This window comes from Mesoplodon mirus (genome assembly GCF_964341445.2).
Source record: "Mesoplodon mirus genome assembly, chromosome: 14".
NCBI lineage: Eukaryota > Metazoa > Chordata > Mammalia > Artiodactyla > Ziphiidae > Mesoplodon > Mesoplodon mirus.
This window is the reverse complement of record NC_138990.1, coordinates 56,500,387-56,512,834: the sequence shown is the minus strand read 5'-3', so window position 1 is coordinate 56,512,834 and position 12,448 is coordinate 56,500,387. Positions and strand designations below refer to the sequence as shown.

General features: G+C 43.5%; 1 protein-coding gene across 2 annotated transcripts in view; it reads right to left on the bottom strand.

Moving 5' to 3' along the window:
• Window positions 1-295: 295 nt before the first annotated feature.
• TMEM178A (transmembrane protein 178A) overlaps window positions 296-12,448 on the bottom strand; it is a 50,510-nt gene continuing 38,357 nt past the window's right edge. Inside the window, exons 3-4 of one of the 2 annotated variants that reach the window (XM_082641993.1) lie at window positions 12,251-12,388; window positions 296-1,242 (exon numbers count right to left, since the gene is read on the bottom strand). In XM_082641993.1, coding sequence (XP_082498119.1) covers window positions 1,001-1,242; window positions 12,251-12,388 — 380 coding nt within the window. In that variant the 3' untranslated portion in view covers window positions 296-1,000. Of the gene's footprint in view, window positions 1,243-12,250; window positions 12,394-12,448 lie in introns of both variants that reach the window. The other variant, XM_082641994.1, reaches the window with a different exon arrangement.

Below are 12,448 nucleotides of genomic sequence, written 5' to 3'. Positions count from 1 at the left end.
GAATCCTTATCAGTGGCTAAATACCAGGCAGGTGGTAAACAGAGACGAAGAGGGAGAGAAGAAAACTCAAAATACTATGGTAAGGTTTTAAAAGAAGCTTGGAAAATGACCTCTATTGTCAAGAGCATGTGTGTGATTGCTACAAAAGATAAATAAAAATGACCAACCTAACTGAGATGAAGCAAGTCTCTTAAAAACAAAGAGTTCTCACCTGTCCGAATGGCTAGGGAGACCTACTGCCGCGGCTGAAAGACAGGAAAACACACCCAGATTAACAAGGGGGCAGTCATTTAATGCAGAAATCCAGTTTACGTAAAGAGACAGGTCAAACGACAGATAGGACTTCTAACAATACTGCATAGCATTACAGGTTAGCTCTTCCATGGTTGATCTGTTTCTCTTATGATTTTGATTCCAGTACAAAGATGAAGAAGAGACTTCAATTAAAAATAAATAAGGCAACAGAAGAATCTCCCTGTGACAAAAAACATCCACAAATAATGCACAAATGTTTGGTGCTGACACAACAAGACACCATTAGGACAAGTTCTGAAGGTGCTGCATTAAATTTAACAAGCATGGTACAATGACAAGAAAATTATACTCGCTTTGTCATGAATCCTTTTGCAAATAGAAATGACTCTCGGGTAATTCTTATGTACAAACGTTCTGAAATAAATGGCAATCATACAAATTTTTCCATTGCGGTTTCCTCTTTTTCTGAACCCAGAAATGTTCCACGGTTCTGCTCCCTACTCCTCGCCGTCAAAGCATAAATAGTCATTAAAGCACTTGAATCCACAGTAGTCTTGTCCTTAGAAAGGTATGGAGGTTCTGCATGATTTGACATCAGTCATCCAGAAGGGGCTGGCAGGCAACAGGCTGGAATGTACAAGACCGATTTTGTGCTTGGGATCCTGACTCAAACTCTGCTCCGTCCCCTTCAAGGTTCGTCCGCACTGTGGACGGGCCACCAAGCAGTGGATTTGAGTGTGGACAGTCATACCGTGGAGTCCCTGCCAGACTTTAGATGTGCAATCTTGGTCCGGCTAATAAATGGGTAAGCGATGCAGAGACCTCCTGCTGCCACAATAAAGCCTAAACTGCACCAGGCACAAAAGATAGACCAGCTGTAGCCGTGTTCCACATCATCAGGCAGGCTATAAATTAGCTTCGGGAGCCGGTTCAAATCATAGGAGATGCTGGCGGCATAAGTGCAGAGGGAAATGGTGCAAAATATTCCTATAAATAATACAAAGAGAGCAGGGTGATGGGTTACAGTTTTGCCTGCTACAAGGCAAATGCCAGACAGGCCTTCGTAAACATCAGATCAACAGATGAGATGATGAATCCAAATTAATAAAGGACTGACAATTCTTTCACTTGAGTTACTTCATTCAACAAACATTGGCAAAACCTTTATGTGCCAGACTGTATGCTAGGTTCTGGAGATACAGGAGTGAAAAAGATGGAAAAGTTCTGATAACTTGAATTATTGAGAATTATCTCAATTAAATTCATATGTATATTTGAATTTATTTTTTTATTCTTAAAAACAACATAGTAGAAATTTTAATTATTTTTAAGGAAAAAAATCTATAATCACTCAAACCTAATACAAACAATTTTCATTTCCCTTTGTTCTATACCTGAGTTGACACAGTTTTAGATAGTTGCAATCATCATACCAAGTCTTTCTTTTTCAATTACCATTATCATTAGTATTTATCATGTTGCCTGATAATATCTTAAATGAAATTTTACAAGTTTTTTTTAAGGCACAGAGCCTGGCACATTCTTGGGCCTCAAAAAAAATTTTTTTAATGAATGGATAAAAAGATTTTAAATAATATAAATTAAATCCAGGATGTTGGAATTGTTGTAAAATAGCTGACATCATATATAGGGGATCTATAATTCAACCACTCAGAATGCAGGTAATTTAGGTAGCCTAAGGAAAATGAACAGACCCAAAATTTTACTTTTTTATACCAACACGTTATATATAATTGTCCTTTCAGAACACTAAAATCAGCATTCTGATAAAAATGCTTCAAAAGCCCAAAACACAGGATTTTTACTACTCAAGGATGTAGATGCTTCTATTTCATCACGACCCCCAAGGCTGCTCCTTTTGGGGGGACATGGGATCACAATGAGGCAGTTGCTGAGCTGAAGGTGGGTAATAAATACAAAAACTGGCACCCAGTCAAGTATCAGAATGTTCCAGTCGGTTCCGAGTTCTACACATGTCTTTTTCATACTTTGGTTCATCCCTGTGTACAATGGAGGTTGCAACCATTTGCTGAAAAATTGCTTTGGTAGCCTTAGGGACCTATGCAGCATCTCCATAGGAAACAGAGACACAGAATTGGGAACTGAAAGGAGAGGGCTAAAGTAACAGATCTCCACACCCCCCGTTTTGTTTTGTTTTTTTTAATTTTTTTTACATCTTTATTGGAGTATAATTGCTTTACAATGGTGTGTTAGTTTCTGCTTTATAACAAAGTGAATCAGTTATACATATACATATGTTCCCATATCTCTTCCCTCCTGCATCTCCCTCCCTCCCACCCTCCCTATCCCACCCCTCTAGGTCCACACCCCTTTTTAATAGAGCTTTGGGGATCAGAAACACTAGCAGAAAAACAAACTGAGAGCGGGCAGCAATTGAGAGGAAATAAAGATCACCTTAATGCCATGTTTTTTTCCTTAACGTCATTTTTAAGTGCTAGAATTCTGCCTGCACTCAAATCACCTAAGAACACATTGCCTGAATCCTTTTCCAAGTGTGCATTTAGAAATGTTTTAAATTAAAAGGACACTTGGTCTGAGGTGATTTGATCTCTCCTACTCTTTGCCGAATTCTACTTTTAGACTCTAAAGTGATTCTGTTTTTCTAAAAAGGATAAAATCTTGTTTTCTGACTTCTTGCTCCAAATTGTTATGGTAAACACATCATTTTTTGAGTTCTCCAAAGGAAGATCATGATGGAAATAATTCTTTCATAAAGGAATAGCACAGTCAAAAACAGAATACTCTGCTTTTTTCAAACCTTGTGAACAGCAAATGTTCTTACATTTACATGAATGCTTTCACTGGCCAAAACAAAGACGGTGTTTATATATAACAAGGTCCTTATAATGAATGCTGGTAATAGCACAATAAGGCAGTTAGAAAAATCTGATCTCTGGAGCATCAAGAGGTAAAATAGAACAATAACCTGTTCACAGGAAAAACAACTCTTCTGTATTTAACTGTCTGCACACAGCTGAATACCTAAAAGTGAAGCTGTTTTACAAGTAACGTAGTTTTAATGACCTCTGAAAGCTTGAATTCAAACTAAGACTCTTAAGCATATTTTCGTGTCCAAATGCCTTGGGCTGGGATGCAGGGAATATGTATTCCGGTCCCCAGCACTACATCTAATCACTGTGTGACCTTGAAATTACCTAATCTCTCTGAGCTTCATCTAGGGGAAAAAAAATGGGGGATTTGGTTCCTCAAGTCCCTTGCAGTGTCAAATTTCTGTGACTCTGTTATTCCATAATATGGCATTGAGCAAGGACATTTCCCCAATTTTCCTAGTGAATCTAGTACTTGGTATTATGCAGCTAAATAAAAAACTGAATGTCGGATTTTTCTTTCTGCACGTACTCTTTTTGATTTTATACTAAACATTGATTTTATTAGCACCTCTTCCCTGCCAACTCCATAAAGTTGCTTTTGGTGAAATGAATTTTAGCATAACAACACCAGTTCATACGGAATAGAAAAAGATAAGAAAAACCTAACCTGAGGATTTAACTTCAGGATGACTTTCTATGCCCTGAGTGTCATGAGTAGTTGTGCTTTCCCAGGGCACTTAGGTTGTGCTTACCTCATGGACACTGTGAATGATGTCACTAATAGAATGTCTTTTTTTGACTGAGTTGCCAGAGAGCTGAAACTCCCCTAAAGCTAAATTAGTGGCCCCCCAGGGGCAAAAATTGGGGACTTCATGGCATGCTTTTTGGCTACCAATCTCACCCTTGGATCCATCTTGCCCTGCAAACCTGATGGCTCCTTTGTCTTATTTGTATCCCTTATTTGTATTTATTTTATCTTGAAATATTATATACATCTCTGTGCCACTTAAGTTCTTTTAAGGCTAGGGCATCGCCAAACTTTGATGAAAACCTGCTTTATTTCCTTCTGCCTTTACTCAGCTGAGATGGAGGTGGGGGGAGGTTACGGGAGACCATAAATATGCCTGATGTCTGCCCCTCCCCGTCCCACAAATGTCCCCAGAGACTGCTCTCTAAGGACATTTTTTCTCCCTCCAAGATGCTCTTGAAGTAGTTCTGAGTGAGACAAAAGCCAAGATGAACCAAAGAGCATATCTAAGAATTTCCCCTTTCTGGACCCTCACATATCTAAGGAAGTTTGCAAATACATAGCTGCCATAGCTGTTATCTGTGGGATGGGCAGGACTGTTTGATTATTACAGAGAAATGTAGGGAGAGGAGACAAAGCAGTGTTTCCAATGTATACAACTAGCTTTTGTAAAAGAGGCCTAACCCATTCAAGATCTCTTAATAAGGGGAAAGAAAAACCCTTCTAACTTTGAAGACACTAAGGAAAAGTGTCTAAAGGATGAAGACATCTTTGTTGTAACTAGATTAGCAGTCATAGGTCAATTTTGATCCTGCGGAATTCTATTTTAGTTCCATATGCATGTCTTACAGTCCTCGTGCATTAGTTTGCTCGGGCTGCCTTAACAAAGTAGCAGCAGACTGGAGGCTGAAACAACAGAAATTTACTTTATCACAATTCTGGAGGCTAAAACTCTGAGATCAAGGTCCTAGCAGGGTTGGTTTCTTCCAAGGCCTCCCTTCACAGTCTTCCCTCTGTAATTATCTGTGCCCAAGTTTCCTCTTCTTTATAAGGACACCAATCATACTGGATTATGGCCCACCCTAATGACCTTATTTAGTTTAATCACCTCTTTAAAGACCCTGTCTCCAAATACAGTCACATTCTGAGGTTCTCGGGGCTAGAACTTCAACATATGAATGGCAGGGCAGGGCGGGCACACAATTCAGCCGATAACATTGTGTGTGTGTGTGTGTGTGAGAGAGAGAGAGAGAGAGAGAGAGAGAGAGAGAGTTTGTGTGTATGGTCAATGTATGAAGTATGTTTCCATCCCTTTTACAGGCCTAAGCAAGATTTTACTATATTAAGTGTTATTTAATCAGTGATTCAAGAATTATTTATAAGCATCTACTATGTTCCAGACCCAGTTCTGATTACCTTAGAGGTAGTTAAGTTGAATGAGCTCTTGACGGTCACAGCCGTCATTGCTTTGACGCTGATGTGATCAGGAGCCCCAAGTGTTCTTTCCACTCACTTCCCAGCATGCATATCAGGGAAAAGGAGTAGAGACCCCTGGACTTCCTATAAGTTCCACACGGAGCCTAATAGCACCGAGGACATGGAGTGTGCAAAATCTGCTTAAGAAAACTGAGTTCTGGGCTGCCCTGGTGGCTCAGTGGTTGAGAGTCCGCCTGCTGATGCAGGGGACGTGGGTTCGTGCCCCGGTCCGGGAGGATCCCACATGCCGCGGAGCGGCTGGGCCCGTGAGCCATGGCCGCTGAGCCTGCACGTCCGGAGCCTGTGCTCCGCAACGGGAGAGGCCACAACAGTGAGAGGCCCGCGTACCGCAAAAAAAAAAAAAAAAAGAAAAGAAAACTGAGTTCTGCAATACAGTGAGTTCTACACACCTAAGAACCAGCTCATCCTAAATTACCTCCTGTAGGATTTACCTAGATGGCAAGTTATTTCAGAGAATGTTGCTTTCTTGTCAGTAGCAATCTAGTTAATGCAAGACATGGGATGAGGGCATGGAAAGATAAGGTACCAGCCTTGCATTTCAAAAGTTCAAAATCTAATGGTCATTCCTGAAAAGCCACGAGGAGAGAGGTCACCTCTCCTCCCTTCTTCTCTTAGACATTTCCTTCCCTTTCCCTTCTCCCCTGACCAGCCAGGAGTTCCCTTGGGCTACCACCACTGATACTCTTCAGCTCAGCTGGTGGCACCAGGAGAGAGGGGTTTATGTCCCAAGCTCAGTCCTGGCTACTGCTGGTAGCATCTTCAAAAGGGTGAGTAATTACTTGTTCTGAAGAGTGCTGTATGCAGCAACTTTTCTTATAAAATATTAAAAGGTGTTCCGCCAAAGTTCTTCATTAGAAGATACAGTGATATCACAGAATTACAAGACCGGAAAGGATATTTTTGGATCAGAAGAGAAATAAATTTATGCTGCCATCCCCGATCATCAACCTAATTTCCTTCCCTAAACCTCATGGTGCCTGTGGCCAGCTGGTATGGTGTAGTTAGGGTAACGGCCCACTCTTTTGACCATCCTCTTTTGATGTGCTTGAAAGGTGGAAAGGAGTGGAAGTTGCTTCACCCTGGTTAGCTGCTTGATAAATAACATAGCTGCAACACCCAAAGACATAAACATTGATTTTTTTTTCCACTCCTTCAAAAAGATGGCCTGCCCATCATTCTGGCCTCTTTGCAATTCCAGAAAAAAACCGCCTCAAGCTACTTTTCACACAGATTGCTCAAAAAGCCATTGCTACGTTGCCTTAACTAAATGCCTGGGCAGGACTAATAGAGACAGACAACACTTTTTTAAAAAATCAAATACAAGACCCACAATCTGCAATTAATTAAATCCGAAAAACATCTGATCTTTTTCCGAAAGATAGCAGCAATCTCACTGACCGGCAAATCTGGCCTGACGTGACATAGGCTATTTATAGTCCTTATTGACCCCACCTAGTGTGAATATTCATGTGTTTGGCTGCAGAAATGTTAATGTATACTTGATTTCAGACCCTGCTCAGGGTGTTAGATAATATAGAATATATGCACTATATTACCTTTCTAAAATAAAACTTAAAAATCCTGAATTCCAGGGACTTCCCTGGTGGTGCCGTGGTTAAGAGTCCACCTACCAGTGCAGGGGACTGGGGTTCAAGCCCTGGTCCGGGAAGATCCCACATGCTGTGGAGCAACTAGGCCCGTGCGCCACAACTACTGAGCCTGTGCTCTAGAGCCCGTGAGCCACAACTACTGAGCCCATGCGCCTAGGGCCCGTGCTCTGCAACAAGAGAAGCCACCGCAATGAGAAGCCCACGCACCACAACAAAGAGTAGCCCCCGCTCGCCACAACTAGAGAAAGCCCGCACTCAACAACAAAGACCCAAGGCAGCCAAAAATAAATAAATTAAAAAAAAAAATCCTGAATTCCAAAATGCACCTGGTCCCAAGGGCTTCAGATACGGCATCAAGGACCTGTAGTTTTAGGTCATAATCAGTGGATACCCTAGAGAATTCAATACACCTACAGAGGAGTCTTTGTTTTAATTTGAATGTATTGAAGCAAAACAATGGGTGGCCTAGCGTGTTACTGGTCCCTGAGCTTTGCTGGGGCAGCCTGGGCTGTCTCTTCTTTCTCTACTGACCCGAAGGCCCTGCCTCGTCGGCAGTGGCCACTCCGGGCACAGCCTATGAAGGGGAATGGAGGCCCCCATCAAGGGAGGACCAAGCTTTATCCAATTTTTGAGACTCCCAGTATATTAAAAGGTAATTAAAACCCTACTACAGAGACATAAAAATTGTATTTAAAAACATTTGCACTGAATAAATTAACCTTTTAAAATATTTATATTTCTAACAAATGATAATCATCATACTGGCACAACAGCAGTCTAATAGAATGCATCATTTAAAGCTGATGGAAATACTCGCAGTGCCTGGAGGCAGTGTGGTCTGGTAAAGGGCAGCCCCTCACTGTTGGATCATGAGTCTTAGTCCTCTGGATATGCCTCCGTGACGGTGTGTGTGTAACTTCAGAGGACATGAGGTCAAAAGGCTACATTTGAGGCTCTGTGCCTCTGGCCCTGCTGGAGAACCCCCTTGAGAGGCCCCAGGGAATTAGGGATGGGAAGTGACAGTCAGCAGCCCTGCTGCTCCACGTGTGGGTAATCAAGAGCTGTCAGTATGCAATAAGGCATAAGGAGAGAGATTGTTTCCAAGTTTCCATTTTAACATCTCAAACTGTCACATCACTGATGATCTTCATTGAAGGTTTGGCTAATAAATTCAGGTAGAGAATGAAGATGCCAGCGCCTCAGAAGAGGCCAAGTTTAGCAACAGAAATCTGTGGGGTGATGCCGACTAAGACTGCTGAAGACACTTCTGCTTCATTAAAATCAATTCTTTTAACCCTTATTTGCTCTCATCTCCTGCTGCTGCGTGGGAAGGTCCTACAGCTAATTTATCTCATGCAATGGATTAACATCATTATCTCGGTGTTTACAAAGGAAATGGAAAGGGATTATTTGTAGTAGCAAAAATGAAACAAACCTCCCTAAATCCCACAGTAAGGGAACACAACGCGGCAAATCTACTCCATGGAAGAACATGCAGCTATTAAAAGCTATTAAAAACCGAACACAGAACAATATAAGGCCACTGGGAATGCTTACGGTATGATGATAAATGGAAGCCCAGAAAACACAATATTCAATACTTTCCATGTGATGATGGTGGCAAACATTTTTACTTTCCTTTTTTTGTTGTTATTTTTATTTTGAAATAATTGTAGACTCACACGCAGTTGAAAGAGATAACACAGTGAGATCCTGTATACCCTTCACCCAATTTCCCCGAATAGTAACGTCCTGCACAACTCTAGTATAATAGCACAACCAGGAAACTTACGATGATACAATCCATCCACCTTACTCCGATTTCACCACTTTTACAAGCACTCACTCACTTGTGTGTGTACTTAGTTCCACGGAATGTCACCACGTGTGCAGATTATGTGGCCACCATCACAGTCCAGACACGGACCATTTCCATCACAAGGATGCCCTGAGCTACCCTTTTAGAACCACAGCCACTTCTCTCCCTTTTGTTGTTGTTTTTAGTGAGACAAAGGCTTGGGCAAGATTTGGTCCAGGATAAGGAAAATAGTTTAACAACTAATTTTTCAGATGGTGAGATCTATAAGTGAGTTTTCCCTTTATTCCAAAAAAAAAAAAATGTTGTTTGGGCAATCAAAAGTTAAAAAAAAAAAAAAAAAAAAAAAGCCAGTGTTCTGTGGTAGGTCTGTCCACCCTTCCGGACTGGTCATCAAACTTCAAGTTTATAAGTTTAGGGTGTTTTGGGGTTGCAATGGGTTTTTGCTACTACGGCTATTGTTCTGCTTGTTTTGTTTTTAACAGTTGCACAGGGGCTTTTGATGATAAATCCTGCTGAGCCCTGAGCCAGTCTGGCCCAGAGTTACACAGATGGCTCAGGAATGAGGGCTGAGCAGGGGAAGGTGGGGCTGGCTTAGGAAACTCAGCTCCTAGCTCTCCTCTGAGCCAGTGCAAGACTGAACTCCCACCCTCCTTTCATTTAAAACCAAACTAGTCCCTCTGCCTCCCAAGAAATGCTCACTGAGCCTGACTTTTATGGTCCTGTGATTTATTTTCGTGCCAACAATTGTTTGATATCTAAGAGCATCCTAAATTATTCATGCATTACGCCCATTACAAGGGTCCTTTAAAAACTACTGCTACTGAGGCTTTTGTCTGGCCCTCAGCTCCTTTCATTTTCCTGAGGATGCTATGTGGGGCCTTTCCAGGGCTGGGGGGTCGTGAATACTTCTTTTTTTTTTTTTTTTTTTTTGCGGTACGCGGGCCTCTCACTGTTGTGGCCTCTCCCGTTGCAGAGCACAGGCTCCGGACGCACAGGCTTAGAGGCCATGGCTCACGGGCCCAGCCGCTCTGCGGCACGTGGAATCTTCCCGGACCGGGGCATGAACCCGTGTCCCCTGCATCGGCAGGCGGACTCTCAACCACTGCGCCGCCAGGGAAGCCCGTGAATACTTCTTTGATGTATATGAGGACAAGAGTTAGAAAAATGGGGGCCCAACTAATAAAGGAAGGGAAGAAAATGGGGAGAGAGATTTCATGACCATTAAGCTTAAAGAAATCCCCTGGGCAGCACAGGCCTCTCTGATTCTTTGACACCCTCACCTGTTCATTCTACACCCTGGATTTTTTTTTTTTAATATTTATTCATTTATTTATTTGGCTGTGCCGGGTCTTCGCTGCTGCATCCAGGCTCTTAGTTGCTTGCGGCATGCAGGATCTAGTTCCCTGACCAGAGATCGAACCTGGACCCCCTGCGGCCATGGTTCACGGGCCCAGCCGCTCCGCGGCATGTGGGATCCTCCCGGACCGGGGCATGAACCCGTGTCCCCTGCATCGGCAGGCGGACTCCCAACCACTGCGCCACCAGGGAAGCCCTACACTTAGGATTTTAATGAATCCTTTAGGCAGGCACCCTCCCAATGGCTGGTCTTGAAGGTTCAAATCCTCCTCCAAAACCTCAGAAACTAGAATTTTAGCCTCCCTGGGCCACAGTCCTGCAGCCTCTCTGTATTCACCCAAGTCCGGAAAACTTCAGTTGTTTTTCTGCTAAGAATTATTCAAAGGCCCAGTGACTTTTGAATGCTCTATCGGGATGCTTACAATGATCATCCGTTATTCCAGGTCACTGCTGGTTACAGCGCCATCTCATGGGGTCGGAAAGGGGCCGACAGGACTTAGAAGGAAGGAAGGACCTCTGTCTGTGAACTGGGTTACAGAAGCTGACTGGTTGACCAACCAGAAGGCAAAGCACCACCTACCTGTCAGCCCTGAAAGACAGAGAAATGGTGCCAGGCACCGAGGGGCGCTGCAGCCTCCGGGGAACACGGGCTTGAGTGAGTGACCATGACAGCGAGCAGTGCTAGAAACCCCAGTCATGGTCACTTGAGTAACAGAACTCCAGAGAAGCAGAAATAAGCTTATTCAAAACGGCTACACATGGGCTTCCCTGGTGGCGCAGTGATTGAGAGTCCGCCTGCCGATGCAGGGGACACGGGTTCGTGCCCCGGTCTGGGAAGATCCCACGTGCCGCAGAGCGGCTAGGCCCGTGAGCCATGGCCGCTGAGCCTGCACGTCCGGAGCCTGTGCTCCGCAACGGGAGAGGCCACAACAGTGAGAGACCCGCGTACCGAAAAAAAAAAAAAAAAAAAAAGGCTACACATCTAGAGTACTATTACTCTGATGCTCAGCGTACTCTGTGAAACTGTTAACTTGGCATTCACTAATCAGACACAATTTTCTGGGAAAAGCAGGAGTAAAGATTTCTTCCCTGCAGCCACCTTCAGTCAATTTCAGCCATCAACTCAGCTGCTGACTCCTTCTTAGACAAAAATGTTCTTCACCCGACAATCGAAAAGACCATAGTCGTGTCTCCACACACCCCCTTCCAATCTCCTGATTTAACAGCAAGTCACTCCTCGGCATAAAACCTTCTGGTGGCTTCCACCACCCTTAGATTAAAATCCAAGCCCCTGCCTGCTTCTCCACCTCATGGTATGCTGTCCTCTCCTTCCCTGCCCTCCGGCCACACTGGTCTCTCTGTGGCTCGAAACACATACGTCAAGCCATCCCTGCCTTAGGCCTTGGCACTGTTCCTTCCTCTGCCCGCAGCGCACTCCCTATGTGGAAGAGGGTCCCCTAGCCACCTCGTTTATCTTCCTCACAGCTTTTATCTCTATCACAGATTATTATTTGTGTCTCCCCACAACAGAAAGGGAGAAGGATTTTGTCTGCCTTAATCATTATGTGTCTTTAGTATGTAGAGAAGTGCCTGGTCCATAGTAAGTCCTCACAAAATATCTATGGAGTGAAATGAATGAATGTTTTTGTGTAAAAATGACACCAATGACTCCATCACTAAGAAATAGACTTTGAGTTAACCTTCAGCCCAGAGGTGTGGGCTGTGCTAAGTTACCACCCTCTCCTGGAGGGCTCCTGAGAAGCAATGGCCCATGTTTGCCAAGGGTCCACGCCAGGGTTAGGGGCACAATAGGAAAGAATGGGACAGAAAAATCAGACCTGCCTCATATGGAGATTAAACCCAAGACATTTCCATCTAACCTTGTAATGGGCCACAATGGGGAAATCAGGGCTGCGTTTTTAACACTGTTGTTTTCTTTAAATTCTATATTGCCCACCAAAGCCAAATGACCTTCTGGTTGCTTTTCTCACAAGTAAAAACAAAATTAATGGAGAGATAACAAAGTGAAGCTAGTTGCCTGCAGAGAGGCCTTTGCTTTTGCTGGGAGAGGTGTCAGAGGTGTTCTGCGTACCTGTCATGAGGAAAAGGAGTCCGGCCACATGCTGGGTCAGGCTTTCCTCCCAGAAGAAGCTGACCATGGCCACAATGCAGCCACAGAGCAGGACGGCCACAGCCATGCCCAGGAAGCCAGCAGTGATTCTTCTTAAATCTAATCTCAAAACACAAACATTCAAAATAATAAGCAGAAGAAGGAGAGTTATTGAAAATT